At 27.2% G+C, this 17,869-nt stretch overlaps 1 protein-coding gene across 3 annotated transcripts in view; it reads left to right on the plus strand.

Moving 5' to 3' along the window:
- LOC112684594 (ankyrin repeat and death domain-containing protein 1A-like) overlaps window positions 1–17,869 on the plus strand; it is a 112,894-nt gene that overhangs the window by 22,045 nt on the left and 72,980 nt on the right. For 2 of the 3 annotated variants that reach the window (XM_025556193.1, XM_025556192.1), the window contains exon 2: window positions 14,844–14,974. The exons of the other annotated variant lie outside the window; for it this stretch is intronic. In XM_025556193.1, the coding sequence (XP_025411978.1) occupies window positions 14,869–14,974 (106 nt within the window). In that variant the 5' untranslated portion in view covers window positions 14,844–14,868. The remainder of the gene's footprint in view (window positions 1–14,843; window positions 14,975–17,869) is intronic. 3 annotated transcript variants of the gene reach the window in all.

Raw genomic sequence — 17,869 nt, forward strand, 5'->3', positions numbered from 1 at the left:
TCGCTGTCGACGTTCAATGGCGGCCGCTGTTAATACGGGCCAGAAGGGTTTCGGATTAAAATCATTATTCGCAGTAAAAACACATATGATGTATAAACTGTGCTTTTGTAGTAAAATACTATCTATCGAACTGCGGCAATACGGCGTGTTTCATTAACGATGGCGACGATGATAATAACAGCCGTACAACCGACGATCATTGACGATTCTCTACGGTTGATCGATCGCGGCGTACCGCAGCAGTGCAGGCAGCTGTATTGTGCCGATAACGCGTATGTGTGTATTCGGGCCGTCTAACGGTGTGTAATAAAAGTTGAAAAATATGGAAACTAATTTAATTGGCCGAAACGACTATCCGAGTGCTGTCTGGAACCGAATAACGACGGATAAATTAAAATCAGGGGGTGAGGGAGAAGGGGTTGTGCAGGAAATGGGCGCTTGGTGGTGATAACAGTTCAATGATTATATTAATTCGCATATAAGATAAATTTCCATAGAGATTTTGGGGTCAAACACGTTTTTTTTTACGATTCGTTAATATTACGCAACTGTTCTCGTCGTTAAACCAAACTACCGTCATGATGCCCTAACCAGCCCCTCACGCCCACGCATATAAAACGACACCCCGCTTTTACAACGTGACGTCGTTACTGTAATAGTAATAATAATATAGTAGTAATATGTGTGTGTGTGTGTGTGTGTGTGTGTGTGTGTGTGTATCCTGCGAGCACCGCACTGTATACATAAGACCTATTGCACGGCGTGTACGTGAGCAAATATCGGCCGGTGAACGGTTTATATTTGTAAACAAGCGTGTTTATAGGAAAACGTGTGAACGACATTAAACACATTGTATGTAATAATAATAATAATATAATCTACGCGCCCGCGTATGTATGTAATAATTTAAATAATGTAGCTGTGGTCCTGGTATAATAAATTATACGTGAATGTCGTCTACAAATCGAGGTGGGTAACTCGGTAACGAAAATCGGACACGGAACGTTTGAAGCCGACCCTACCTACCCTATAGGTATCCACCCGCCATCGTTCGGCGGTTGCAGTGTGCACGGCAGCGGTCATTATCGCCGTAGCATAAAAACACACATTGACCCCTTTTCATGATAACGAAGCTTCAGAGGTTCGATACGAAGACGATGGCAACGATCGATATTCGACGATTATTTACAATGTTCGATTTATTTTATTTCCCCATCTTCCTGCGTATCCATCGTCGTTAATGCACGTACGTTATACGACTCGGTTCGAGAACCGAAGAACACATCAGTATTTATAACTGCCATTAAAATGTTTACTATTACTGACGGTATAAATATATATTGTAAATATAGAGGTGCTTATCAAATAAAATAAAATCGGTGAAAATAGAAGATTGGATTATATCAAATCTTATAGACCGGAGTTTAGATAGGAAATAAAATATATTATTACCGAGATTTGGCTTTTATATTAGTTGGATATGGAATTTTAAAAAAAAAGTAGCAAGGGCAATATTTTTAAAAAGAAAATGAGAATGTCATACATAAAAGAAGCACAAGGTGGTTAAAGAGGTGATCAAAATCGTGAGTTAATAGGAACACACTTCGTGTACGTAGATGGATTAATGTGATCGGATTTCTGTGAACGATTATTGCGAAAAGATTATAATTTTTGCAGAGACAAATATAAAAAAAAAATAAAAGCAAAACTCCTAGGTAAAACGAGATTTCATAGTCGAAGGTGAAACAAGGATGAATCAATGATATTTCTGTATTGATATTTTAAACTTATATACCATTGCTCTCGAATAAAATATTTTGAGTGAAGAGGTTGGATCAGTTTATATTTCTAAAAAATGGTTGATATAGTAGAGGGACCAAATTTCTTGAAAAAAGTAGGTTGAACTTATAATTTACTGACTTAAAAAAAACACATCCAAATATTTTAAAATCGAAAACTTCAAGTGCTTATAAACAGCACAAACTTTTTCGAACAATTTAAAACTAAGAAATATATTTAACTAAATAATTCATATAGTATAAAATAAATTCTTTAAGATATACGATTTCGTCAGCTTGAATTTAAAAGTCAAATGGATTTTAGTGTTTTTTTATAGTTTCGTCAATATTTAAAGTTCATACATTCGTAAAATTTTGTTTTGAAATTAAGCTCATTTTATTCATTAGTCATTTTAATAAATACATATGAGGAATTTTTCATTCATTTTTCAAGTTTTTATCAAACAAAAATTATTTTATCAACATTTTCAAAAAAAAAAAAAAAAATAATAAAATATTAAAATTTTCTATAAATAGCTAATAAAAAATAAAATCTTTTGAAAACTCAATAATTTATAGCAAGCTCACTGCTTGTTATAAATTATTGAGTTTTCGTATCACCTATAAGCTCTCAAATGAAAATATTAAATATTTACGATTATTATTTAATGAGCAAGTATAAACATAAGTAAGTACGAACACAAAAATTCGATTTTTGTATAAATATTGCAAATTTATATAAATGTTCATAAGTTATTTGAAATTATTAAGAAAACATCTGGATAATTCATAATAATATATAATATAAATTACCAACTAAAGCTTATTTCCTATATTGTGCCATTTATTTAATGATCATTGAAGCAATTCTTTTGGTCGAAATCATGTATACGGACACAAAAAAAAAAAAAATTTGTAAGACTAATACATTCCTCGTTCCACTTTAAATTTAGAAAATAAATATAAAAGAAAAATTGAGCCATTGTTGGAACCCCTGGCACATGTGAAGAATCGAAACTATTTCGTATAGAAAATATTCATGAAAGGATGATTTATTAAGGAAAATTAAAAATTACAAATCAGAAACGTATACGTTTGAATCTGGTATAATTAATTAATTTGTATTTTAATAAACATTGAATCCTACACAGACCATATAAAATAAACTCTATTTTTAGTGTAATCGATAGTTTTAGTTTTCATCATCTTTAGGTAATAATAAAAATCGATTATTGTTGTTCGTTTTCTCCAAATAATATTTATAGAAATATGTATTAATATTGAGTGTATAAAAGCTATATGACACTAATATTTCAAAATGTACAGATTTAAAAATATTTATAACATATTATATCATATACGATATGCTGATTATTATAGTGGTTCGGATGATTTATCCATTAACTTTATTTTGCGTTACACAAGAAACAAACACACAATAATAATGCGAGTTATTTAATTTTGGTTTGATAACTATTTATTACGTAACAAGAGTTTATTCATGGGAGGCAGAATCTCCTAAACCTTTCCTCCCTGAAATTTTAGGAAAAATTGTATGTCTAATTTTGCCTTATAAAATTTAAATTGTAGAATTTCATATTATCATTGTTTTATAGAATTATTAGTTTCTAATTTTTCATGTTATGTAATGTACCTATTTATATATCCAATAAGTTTGGTCGTAACAATTACATTTCAATTTAATATAAAATGCTTCGTTATTATTATTTTAATTTTTATTATTATATAGGTATATTATTTAATTAATATTATAAATAATAATTATAATAATATAGATATTTCATTTAATTTTATTTCATTAATTTTGTAAAAAAGAGTTATTATTATACAATAAAATTTAAATTGTTTACTAAAATCCTAATTTTTTTTTTTAATTGGTGAATTTTCTTTAGAGAGGATTCTCCAGCTCACTATATAGCTCCCCCCCCCCCCCCCCCCCCCCAAAAAAAAAATATAAATATGTCCCTGTTTCGTAGAAACCAATATCTGAAAAATATTACAAATATATACAAATACAAATACAAATATTACTACAAGTATTTAATATAAGTAATGGCTTCTACAAGGTAATAAAAAACTATAAAAACTAATAACAAAATGTATTACGATTTTATTAATCAATAGAGTTGTGTTTTTAATGCCATCGATGCGTAATGCCTCACTGCATTATCGACGTGGCGTCACGGTACTAACCACATTAAAACAAATTGGAAACTGATAAGAAAATATACGTTTACCCCAATAATATGATTGACCATATTGAAAAGGCTTATCAGTGTAGACCTAACATTTAGTATGAAATATTTTTATACAATAACCAGAAAAATAGCATTTCATGCCATAAGGGTTATTGCATGATCTATTATACATAGTTTATAGGCACAACAAGTAATAATAACACAGATAACAATAACATACAATCGATAAATATAAAACAATAAAAATCAATAATCACAACAAGTTTTCACAAAAATAAATAGTAAAAAATACGTGAAAAATATCATAAAAACATCAGTAAACAGAATACGACTTAAGTTGGCAAATGATGACCAACAAGTCATTCAATTTTCTAGTTACGTTACAAAACAAAACATTAAATGTTATGGTTTATTGAAAAAATTCTTGATAAACAATGTATGGAAATAATACGAAAATAATATTATATATTTTTTTTTATTTATATTTGAAAAAACTGTCAAATATAGTATATAAGAAGTAAGTATAAAACAATAAATAATTTATTAATTATTATCACTGAATGTCAAAAATACGAAGACATGAGGAAAAAACACCAAATATCACAACAAATCGAAGAAGCACTCGGACCCGATCCTCAATCAATCACCAAAATCCTATAATTTATTAAAGAAATTCAGCTATATAACCTAATTTAAGCCCTATTATAAGTCAACCATACAATTGTAAAATAATTTAAGTTAATGTCAAACTAATGGCCATAGAAGCCGATGTTTTAAAATCAATAAAAAAAAAAAAAGTATTAATTTATTAACGTACTCCGTGATAAAATTGTTAAAGTTTTAATGTTCATAAATTGTATGAAGTAAATTTTTTTTTTTTACATTTTTTTTTCGTATTTACATATTTAAGTCTTAATGTTCATAAATATGTAGTTATAAATTAAATAGTATCAAATGAAAATAATTTTTCCGTAGTAATTGTATGACTTTATTTAGTCTACCCCGATTAAATGTAAATGTTCAAATCACATCTGTGCACAAGACTGATGGGTGATGTCGCAATAATCACGAGTGGCTGACAAAACCCTACGGGAAATACTTATATACATATACATTGGGTTATCTTATTTATATAATATACGCGACAACACAGGGGGGGAACATCCGGTTTCAATGAACTATAATATTGATTAGTATACCAGGATCGCGAGGAATACCGTCGCAGCGTTCATTCTCGGGCCGCACTAACGTTTGATCCTCTCAAAAAGTATCTAACCAGTTGCCACAACCAGCGATCATTTCGACATTTTCGGCACTTTTATAGTGCATACACTCTACAACGTGTGAACGGAGAACTTTTGAAGATTTTCAACTCGTCGTCTCGTCATGTGAAGAGCGTATCACATTGTATAGACAATCGCATGATATGCGTTTCACCACCCGATACTAACAACTCACTAATGTGTATACACATGAGGAGTGGACGCAACTCGTGTGATTCCGGGACAAAAATGATTTCGAAAACTTTCGATTTTACTCGAGATTTCACGTAGGTACCGTATCTACATGTGCGCATAGATTAAGCGTGTATTTCATGTGTAACAAACACCAGACACGTCTCTAAGCGGGATCCATAGGACTTATATGCATTCCTTGACATTTTTACATTCCTCTACCCATTTATAAGAAGGTTATGAATAATATAAGGTTTTTTTTTTTTTTTTTTAATGCATAAACATTTTATTGAATATTTTTTATAATTGTAAAAAATTCTAATTATTCTAATTCTAATATTTGTGGAGTGAATGACATTTGTTTTAGGTTCCCCAAAATTAAATTTTATCTACAATCCTGATAAGCATGAAAACCGCAAAACATTCCAATCACATTTGATGCACGTACACGACTGAATTAATTTCAAGAACTCCTCATGGCTGAGTTGATAGAAAACGACTCGTTATAAAAATTAATTATAATTTAGAAGTGCCGCTAATGAGTGGTTTTATTTTCAACTCCTACGTAGGATTATCATTCAACCTTTATGGAGTGCAAAATAAAAATACAAATTAAATAAAACCATTAAATAAAAACATTCGTTTCAAAACATAATTGATAAAAATACGAATTTATTATGTCTCGATATTATATGACCTGCCTTATTCCGACATAATGCAATGGCGTCCCATACGTTCGCATCGAAAATACAATGTTATTTTATGGCACAACGAAAATGTACATCTATTACAGTGCAATTAAAAAATATATACTACACAAAATTTTATTTCGACATGCCACGAATGAAACTTCATTAGTTGACTTACAAACCTGATTGAAATGAAACTTGACAGTCTGAGGGAATATAAAGAAAAATCTGAATATTAGTATATAGTTCTTAAATTTATGACATAAGAACGTATGAAACATAACAGTAGATAACACGATATGTTATTTTAAATAGATGCACATGTATTTTTAAACAGTCGAAACTCAAATTTCTAGTAATTTATTTTATATATGTATAGACGAGTATTTGCCAACGCAGTACACCTTTAATAACAAAATGTGTCGACAAATATTTGATTTATATGATAAATTATAATAATAATAATAATAATAATAATAATAATAAATGACAACAAATTATTGAAAACATAATTGTTAATATGTTAAATTATAAATGTTGATATTGATCTGTATATTGTTGTCAGTAAGCATTAATCGAATATTACTGTATATTAAATTAATTAATTAATTATAATGTACATTATTATTAGAGCTGATGTGATACTTTTCTACAAATGGTGTGACTTCTTCGTTGTATACATAGGAGAAGACAAAGCAATTGCCAATTACCAACCAACGTGGGTTATATTCTTTGTATTATTCTATTACTTGCAATATATACATACAATTATTTACTTTAAGTTATATATTTATATTTATGTCTTCCACATAAAAGCAACAGTGTTTTAACATTTTAACATACGTTGAATATTAAAACACAAGTTGTTCGATTTAAAAAATAAAAAATAAATAATTTATAGAAATTTCAGAAAATAAAAATATATAATATTGAATGGATTAACATGAATTTCTTTAATTAGATACACAATTATGTAAATATAAATGTTTTATTACAATGTTATGTGACGGATACTTGCTGCCTTGAAAATAGAGCTCGCAAAGTTTATGCAGTCATTCGTGATAGTAGAGAAAATTAATATTCAGTATGTGTAAATAATAAATTTTAAAGTAACATACCAAAAAAGAAATGAACAATGCAAATAAAAAGAGTTCTTTAGATAATTTGTTTATAGATTTTTAAAGCTATTTATTATGCAATAAAAAGTTATAACATTATAGTAAGTACATGGAAACAATAAAGTTGAATTTTGAAGTTCTATTGTAATCACAAATAGAAAAAAATGTTAAAAAGTCGTTCAATTAAAAACTAATAATATGAAAACCAATCAAAAATTCATATACATCAAAATTGAATAGAAAAATAATAATATTAATAATATTATTATTAATAATCTTTTAATATATTTAATTGTAGCACACAATTATTTTAAGAATCATCTCCAAATAGTAAATTTGCTTTTGTTCTCTACAAAAATTAAAATTTAAAGAAAAACTCATTTGTAAACATTTTAATTCTACTGTCTAACGCCCAATGAACACAAAATTAATAAATATTTTATAACGATAAACATTACAATATTTAATATATTCTTCAATATTTTATCTACGAGTTTTTTAACAATCTTACAGCGGATTTAATTAGATCAATGTAAAGTATATATAAAAGTATTCGAGTAATAAAATGACTCATAAAAAAAAATCAAAACAAAACAAGTTTATTTCATAACTTTCCAACATTTCTTAACGAATACCTTGTTTTTTCAATTTATTATAAATATTTTACGAACTAATATACAGTTAAATTGAATAAATTAATGTAATAGTTTCGAAATTAACGCAGTATAAATATTAGTTAATCATAATTTTTATTATTATTTTGATTTTTACTCAAGTTTTAATGTTCGGACAAATGTTATAATGTTATAATGTTATAATAGTTTCTTATCCAAAATATTGATCTATATTCTGTATTTTTTTCTTCTGCGAAAGATTATAACATATTTGGATTTCATTATTTTTTTAATATTATTATTATTATCAAATCATAAAACATGCCAAAAATTTCTCAAATAAAATGCCATTGAATGTTTATTTTTTTCTAAATATCAGTGGTAATTAACATAAAATTCTAAACAATTTATAAAATGTCGTGTTCACATTCATTTTATATTTTTTAAAATTTCATAGCTCAATGAGCAACGGTTCTTTTTCATATAAATTTTCTACTTATAACCAATTGTATAGCTTGGTAATCTAGAACAATGTTTCTCAAACGTGTGTATTCGAAAAGATACGAAAGGGTTTTCGAGGGAAAATAAGGTAATGACGGAAAATATAAAAATTAATGTATTTTAATAATTTATGATATATTTAATAACGCGCAATGTGTTTGTGGAAAGGATATTTTCGTCATACACATTCATTAAAGATAAGTAACATAATAGACTTTTTGTTGGTTCAGACCTACGAGTTTAACTATCATCTGTGTAACCAGATTCCTAAAATTAAGTTTTACCAAAAAATCTAAGGATCAAATTAAAATCAAATTGTAAAATGTATATAATTTTTTTTTCATATATTGTATGGTGCATACTAATTAAAATATATAATTTATTTTATTTGCTATTAAAACAAATTTTATAACTTTATATTGATCCTATGTGAATAAAGACAAATTGACAGTTAAAGAACGTAAAATAATAATTATTGTAAGAGGTCAATGTTTACGTGAATGAAAAAAAAACATGAGAACCGATGATCTAAAACAAAGCAGTCGAAATCGGCTTTTGTGTGATACGCTGTAAAATAATCCGTACCCCGCTAAAATAAATTATCACAATATACTCGTATAAAAGATTTCAGTGGCTCTTTCGTCCCTATTGGTTACCAAGGTTGATTCATGCACTAGACAACGATAATAGACTACCGACCGTTAGAAACGTGTAATTTCCAAATTAGATTTGATTGTGGAAGTTGGTATAGTAGCAAGATTACGACCAACCCATTCGTATTAGTGAGATTCAAATACAACGATTATTATATTATTATTATCATATTCATTAAATTATAGTTTTGTCGACACTGTTTATATGATGCGCGGCAAAAACTGTGATGTTATTAAATCTTGATATTATACATGTAATGGAAAAAAGTTAAGATTATATCTAAATGAATATCAAGGTACTTTGAAACTCAAACAATATATAAGGTTCCTGATAATATATATCTTCGTTAATCAACTTATAAAGCGTAGACAAAGTCTTCATAAAAATGACTGCTTCAACGAGAAAACCAGATTTAACCTCTATTTCAATTTTCTGGTCTTATATACTATTTTCAACCTGTATGCAAGGTTTTTATTAAAAACTGATTTTAAATTATTTCAGAAAGATATTTCATCCATCACGCGAATGTCATGCGATCAAACCAGAAAACTAAGTCATGCAAATTGTATATAAGTACCTATAGTATCTTCGGAGGTATATAGAAGAGTCATACGTTAATACCATCAATTATTTTTTATTAAAACTAACAATTCACAATGGTTTACGCATAACTACAATCCAAATATAATAATATTTCTCTGTTATACTATGGTTTTAAGTGAACGCAAGAAAAAATCGCTAGATTGAAAACTATCGATAAAATTTAATTAAATTCAAATACAGTCTAACCGTTTTCGATTGTTTACTATACTATGCAGCTTTTCATCTCGTTTTAATTTCTATATAAGTAAACGCAAATAGTTGACTTCCAAAATTTTTATCGGCATAGCAAAATATTACCATAGATATTTCAAGTGCTTCCGAGTATTATAGGATTCAACGTGATTGTATTACTACACAATAATCATCAACAATGCGTGCGCAGTAGGGTTCACTCATTATTGTAGATCTGATGTGCCGTGAATTGTGCACAGTAATATTCCCCCAGCCGAGTGTGTACGCCAAAGTGTACGGATTCAATACAACGTATAGCGTACAAAATGAACCGATTTGTGTGTGTAACAAAGTGATTTCCCATTATGAATGCATTATGTATCCATTGTATTTGAATTTTAAATGTAATGAAGTGTCCGGGATGTGAAGTGTTTATTTTTCAAAACACGGTGCATATAGATATTATACACATAAAAACGTTTACATTCGTATACGCATATAATTCACATTAATCGGGTGGTTTTCATTTCACGTTTCAATAACGTCTCTATTCATATTTATTTATTTTTTTAATTATGATTTTATTTATAATATAATTTTTTCAATACAAGAAGTGTTTATACAATGTTAATTTACAGTTTATAAATAAGTTTATAAATTTATTTAAAATTAATGTTGGTTAGTTTTATGAAATGTTTGGTCTTTGGTCTTATTCACCAAATTAAAAATATTTAAACGCACATCAATTATAATTACAGTGTAACAAAATGAAAACTCGTTAATTTTGTTTTATGTATAATATTAATTTTTTAATCAAAATATCAGTTATTTAAATTATTTCTTTCTATATTCTGTTTCAAGATTATTAATATTAATATTAATAATTAATAAAGTTTCAACTACTTGATATAAGGATGAGTCAAACAAGTCCAAAAGTGAATCACTTTCGGATACAAAACTTCTAAAGCATTTTCAGCTTTAATCATGTACGGTTCAGTTTAACTACAATAACATTTTTAATATACCTACATTCAATGTTAATAGATTTATTAATAGAAAACTTAGTGATACCTACCATTATCGAAGTATAAATGTATTATACTAGTAAATCACCAATTTTAATGATGAAATTAACAAATTATTTAACATATTAGAATTTTTACCAACATTTACGAAACATATAAAAATATGTAAAATAAAATATATCTTATTTTTTTGCTAATCATGTGAAACAAATTTATTTATTTGAAATAATTAATTTATTATGTTTTAGTCCAAATATGTATTTAAATACAAATCTCAGCATCCAATGCATGACGTATTTTCATCATCTACACGTGTAAAACTATTTATATTTAAAGTATAAAAAAAAATTTAATTTCATATTTAATTTTCGAAAATATTTAAATATCACAGAATTTTTATGTTATTACCTGTAGTATAACGTATAAAAATATATAGCCATGTAAGTTGCTAAGTATCAATACCTCACCTAATCCAACGTGTCACATGTTTTACGGTAAAAATTTGAGCCCAGCAATGCTGTTATCATTGTTCATAAAACAAACTAAAAACATTATTTCTTAGTGTTTGTTTAAATATTAATATATAATGTACGTGTACATAAAAGTTACATGAGATTTATCCTCGCTTGAATTCGCAATAGACGCCTTAAAGTTTGATAAACATTCTAAAACAAAATCATAAATTATATACAAAAAAGTTTCTCTAAAATATTTGATATTATTTTGTATTAATATAAAGGAATAATATAAATAAATATTAAAGGAATAACACAATAAATCTAAATTGTCAATCATCTGGCAACGAGAACGAAGTCAAAATAAATAACCAATACATACTGTACAACTTTATTTTGAAATGTATGTTTATAACAGTTGATCTGTGAAACGTAACAATTATAGAAAGTAGCAGCCAAGAGTTTTCTTGTGAGTATATATTTTAAGAGGATATTATGCAATCTATCATGTATAAACAATTTATTATAAATATATGTTTTATTGAAAATTCATATTTTTATCTATTTTACAATTTTTGAGTACGGAAACTTTTTATGATTGAATTAATTTAATTTTAATTTTTTTTTTTTATTTTAATTTTTATAAATATTTCATATAGGTTAGACACATTATGATACTAGTAACTATAGTGAGGAGCGTTCGAAATAAAATAACACTCAAATAATATGTTTGGAAAACATCGTTAACGTGAAAATATAAAAATATGTAACGGTCGATAAAATTTATATATAGTCCGATTTTTTTTTTTTTACATTATCATTATTTTAAAGCATAATTGTTTTGTATATACATACTTAAATTTCATAAAAGAATATTTGAATATTTTTAGACTTTCTGACCGAGACCATTTTAAGTGTACATAAATATTTTAGTAAAATGTTTTATGTAAAAAAAAAAAAAACTAATTAAATGAAATGTTAAAGTTTCATATACCTCTAATATTATAAATATAATAATATTTAAGATGTAATCTAAAGATATTACTAATTTTATCATGTCAAATTGCCGTGTGTGACGTGTGTTAACAAGTATGTGATTAACACTAAATAATATGTAACACTGTACAATATACTGTACTCGCATTTTTATGTATTATATTATTATAATGGGTATTATTTGTTTTAAACGCGAACCTTGAATTTATCTATTCTAATACATTATCAGCAGATCTTAATGCTTGTTCAACATTATATCTATATATTATTGTTTCAAGGGGTATATAGCTATTATTACCATCTGAAGTTGTTCTTAGAGGTGCTTGGGCTTATTTGTAATATAAACTTGTCTGTCTAACATACCACATTATTATAATGATTGACAAACAAATTACGACAGGATAAAAACTCGTTAATTTCATTATCGGATTTGAACAAAATAAACGTATAGCAATTGCGAACATTTTTCTCATAACAATTTAAAGAAAAGTTAGTTTTTTAAAAGTATACCATCAGATATCTGGAAATATCACTTTTTCTTCTCTGTTTGTATTTTCAATACAGTCTACATAAGTCGCTGTTACCTTTTTTTTTCTTCTAGCCACTATAATAAATCACGATTTGGTAAACATTTCACATTTTTTTTGTGATAAATAATAATTCGGTAAATTTGGCTTGAGCTAGACATTGTAAAAATATTGAAACACGAATACATTATTACACACGACAAGGTGAAAAACGAATTACTTCACTTCATCGATACATAGATTAGATTAATTTATGTAAGATTTTAGGTATTGTTACCGATTTTTGAGCTTCTTTAATTCACGTTAGTTCATCAGATTAGATTACATCGATATACGTCATTTTAATATATTTTGAACGTCTTCTCTTTGCTGTATAATTTATTATTACATGATGCTTTTTTTATTTTAGAACCATATACAAAATAAGTCGTGTGAAAATAAAAGACATGCAAACATTTACAACCGTTTACCGCATACCGATACGGTATTGATATATCATTGCCATAGAAGTTAAGTTAATATCACTAACCCGTACCGGAAAAAACCAAACACAATGAATAACTGTTTGCGGTATCTAGTCCAAAATTTGACTTTTATCCATAATACTTAAATATATATAACGTGTTTCATCAAACCGTAGTAAATTATTATTTATACAATTCTTTTAAAACGTTTATATTAATTCCATTTATAAAAACGGCAGATTTTCATATGAATTTTATTAAATTTAAATATATAAACCTAAATATATAAATAAATATCAAAAAAATAAAACTATCGATAAACTACTTTAAATAATTTTACAATGCCATAAAATAGCTTTTCATTTTAATATTTGAGTTTCTGATTTACTGTTTACAATGTTTAAATTAAATGTAAAAATGTATAATACCAAAGTATCTTACATTATTTATATTTAATAATCTGCTTAGTTTTTATAAAATGTATTGTATATTTATTTCAATCTTGTTTCAAAGTATAAATTTTTTCATATTTCTTTTATTCCTTAGTAAAAAATATCTCTAAAAATTAGATTTCAACTTTAAATATTTTAAGAGGTCGTGAGCTGTATAAAACTACTGAACAACAAAAATTACCCTTATGCATTATATCGCCACGTAAATCAGTTTTAAGACTTAAGTATTTTTATCATAATAAAAAAAATTTCAGTAAACATTACAAACTACAATAGAATTAATAACTTATACTTTTTAGTTTAAAATTAATAATCTATTCATTGTACAATAATAAGTAGTTAAAATCATATGTTAATATTAAATTAATAATTAAACATTATGTTAATGTATATTAAGTATAGAAAAATTGGATAATTTTTCAATAGTTTATAAAAATCACTTTGACTTTAATTTATTTGAAAATTTAATTGAATTTGTAACTGATAAACTAACCTGATGGATTCAGATATATGTACTGGTATATAGTTTAATTAATTTTATTTCAGATATATTTTCCAAACTAGTACAAAAATGGCTGAAATTTATGAAATATTCATAACTCAAATATATTTTAATAACATGTTTAAGGAAATTCTTCTGAATAAAGATGTTCAACTATAAAGACAAAAAATTAGTATTCTGAAATACAATATAACGTATACTGCAATATTACGACCCTTACGATTGTTAATAATTTTTACAAATATAGTTGTAACCAATTAACAATATTAATTTGGATTTAATTCCAGAACCTTAAACATATCATAATATAATAAGATATAATAAGATATATATTAAATTATACTGAATTTTGAATTTAAAATATTATAACTAAATTCATCAAAAAGTAAGATATTGGAATTGATATTTATTTTTGAACGCATCGTACGACATTTAACTGTAACTACAATTAGTATTTCTTCGAATTCTATAAATATTGGAAGAAGAAATATAATATTGACTGAGATCAAACATCATGGATCAAATGTGTTTATGTTTGTTTTGTTTATATGTGTGTGTGCTCAATACATTTTATGTATTGGTCCTAATATTCAACTAAATACAAATAACATTTGATTTCAGAGACACCTCGGGTAATGCCGGTATTATGCTTAGGGTAGATGACTGTGTAGTCTTAAGACGGGTATCCATGGGTGGTGGTGAAGAAAATCCAGAACCACCAACCGATACAGGAAGTCGTCGAACAAGCAATGGTTTGTACAATGGTATAATTTATAGTTTTAGCGTACCCCAACACTATATAGTTTTGTATATTTGAACAATACTTCACATTTAATTTAACTATGGAGTTTGTAATTTCAATAGTATTTAGAACATATAAGGTGAACTTTAAAACTTAAATAAGCATAATGCTCGTAACTTTAACGGAATCAGAACTAGTGCGCTAGTGGCACACGCTCGCTTAACTTTTACCGAATAATTAAATTAAATAGATTCTATTCTGTAGTGAAACGCAGCAGTTTTGTACTTAAAATTACTCGAACAAAAATATGCAAAATACTTATTGTTCCAACAAATAAATATCTTTATCTCATATTTCCCAGGGAAAAAATACGACAAAATTTGACAAATATTATTATTTAAGATAACAACTTATGTCAGAATTACTGACAATCAAAAATCAAATCGATCACGTAATGATAGATAATAAACACCGTTCATGATTCAATAACGTTAGGAGCCACAGAGGAGCAGACGCAGATACCGACCATTACCTAGTAGTAGTGACTCTTACTGAAAAGTTATCAATTCTTTGGAAAGAGAATAAAAATAGGAAGAGTACAAATATGTTAAATGTAGACAGGCTTAGAAACCTTTTGGAAACAGCACAATATAGGAAAAGAATCACTGAAGAACTCTATACTACAAACGAAAAGGAGAAAAACATAATCCCTAATCACGAAACTAAATGGACAAATATCAAAAACATTATTACCTCTGCTGCAAAAAATCTCAAAGAAAATCCCAATCACAATAAGAAAAAGCACTGGTTCAATAATGAGTGTATGGAAGCAGTAAAAAAGCGTAATGAGACTCGCATGCAAATGATACACAACAAATCAAGAAATCAACAAACAAGAAAACCAAGAGAGATATAAACATTTTAAGGAGTTGACAAACGAGACAATTAGAAGACAAAAAACACTATATAAGAGTGATAAGGGACATGCATGAAAAACGAGAAATGGAACTGGTTGGGTTGAATACTCTTCTAGTATATGCAGATGATTTAGTCATTTTAAGATCATCTATAAATGAAATAAAAACTAGCCGGAAAAATTATTTGAAGTAAGTCAAAACATGGGTTTAATAGTTAACGAGGAGAAAACAAAATACATGGTTATGTCAAAACAAGTAACACTGAAGACCAATCTCAAGATATACGGATATTCTTTCGAACAAGTAAAAGAATTTAAATATCTAGGGGTGAACATTAATAAAAAAAATAACATGCATGAGGAAATAAAGATCAGACTGATGATGCCTAACAAAAGCTATTAAGCAATGAAAGAAATGTTCATGTCGAAGTTACTGTCGCAACAAACAAAGGAAAGGTTATACACAACCTATTTGCGACCAATAGCAACGTACGCATGCGAGACGTGAGCCAGCACAAAGGGAAATGAAGAAAAGCTAGCCATCTTCGAAAGAAAAATACTAAGAAGAATCTATGGTCCCGTGTTTAATGTAAACCTAGGATTTTTTGAAAGAAGGAAAAATGAAGATTTACAAAGACTTTATAATAAACCGAAAATCTGTAAATTTCTTAGTAGTAAAAACTGGAATGGGCTAGACACGTATAGCATGCAGAAGGATTTCTTATAAGAAAAGTGTTCAATGGAAATCTGAATGGAAAAAGACCCATAGGGAGACCATGTCAAAGATGGTTCGATACTGTGAAGAAAGATCTGACACGAGTGGACCCTACCTATAACATTAATTTGGCAATAGATGGAATGCAATAAAGAGGTATTGTAAAAGCGGCATTAAACCTTAATGGTCTGTATCAAGCCTAAGAAGAAGTAGAAGAAGAAGTCAGGATTACTGATTGATCCCTCGTTCAAATAAATTACATATTTTAAGTAAAACCAGAAATGTATTGGTTATGTGTGGGATGGTGTGTGGTTTTTGTGTCTGGGTAAATTATCTTGCCCAGAATATCCAATTATAATAAAATAAAAAGTGTTAGATCGAAAGTGGATTCAAATTAGTACTTTTTTAATTTCACGAGTTTTCCAAATGTTTTCTTAATAATTGCTTAAAATGTATAAAAAGAGAAACTGGCAACATTTACAGTCTACCAATAATCCACAAAATCAAATTTTTGTTTGCATTATAACTCAAAAACTTATAACCGTGGAAACTTCAAGTTTTCACTGAATACTAGTGTTAGGATTAGATAACTACACTTTTTTATCTCGATAAAGACGAATAATACAATAACAATTTATCTAGATATAAAAAAAAAGTTGTTTTATACGTTGACGTTTAACTTTTTGAGAGTACACCTTAAATATTGCTTTACTACTTAGTACTTTATAATATATATATATTATTTAAATACAGATTATATTCTTCAATCATTGTTGGTAATAAAAAATATTTTTAGTTGATATTCAATTTACAAACATTATAAAAATTAAGGATAAATGTTAAGAAAAAAATACTTTACACATGTACTATGTCATAGTGAATTGTGATAGTTGTAAATCTTCATTAGTTTTAATATGTATTTAAATTTATATAAGTAGTAGTATTCAAAAAGATACGAGGTCTGACCAATAAGTAATGAGACTGTTTTTTTTGCCACGCTTGTGGTAACACTGCGAATCTGAAACTTCGTTCGGTTAATCTCTCGTCTCTCCTCTATCGATGCATGTTATTGCGATTTTCGTACGATAATTAGTTTTCCAGTTGTGTTTTGTTTTCGACAACGTGTTTGTAAGGCGTGTCACAAATATGGAACAACGTAATATTGAACAGCGGTACTCGATTAAATTTTGCGTTAAACTCGGTGATTCCGTTATGAAAACGTACGGTAAATTGGTGAAAGTGTTCGGTGATGAAGCCCTAAGTCGTGCTCAGGT

This window comes from Sipha flava, unplaced genomic scaffold, assembly GCF_003268045.1.
Source record: "Sipha flava isolate LNK unplaced genomic scaffold, YSA_version1 252_pilon_pilon, whole genome shotgun sequence".
NCBI classification, from domain to species: Eukaryota; Metazoa; Arthropoda; class Insecta; order Hemiptera; family Aphididae; genus Sipha; species Sipha flava.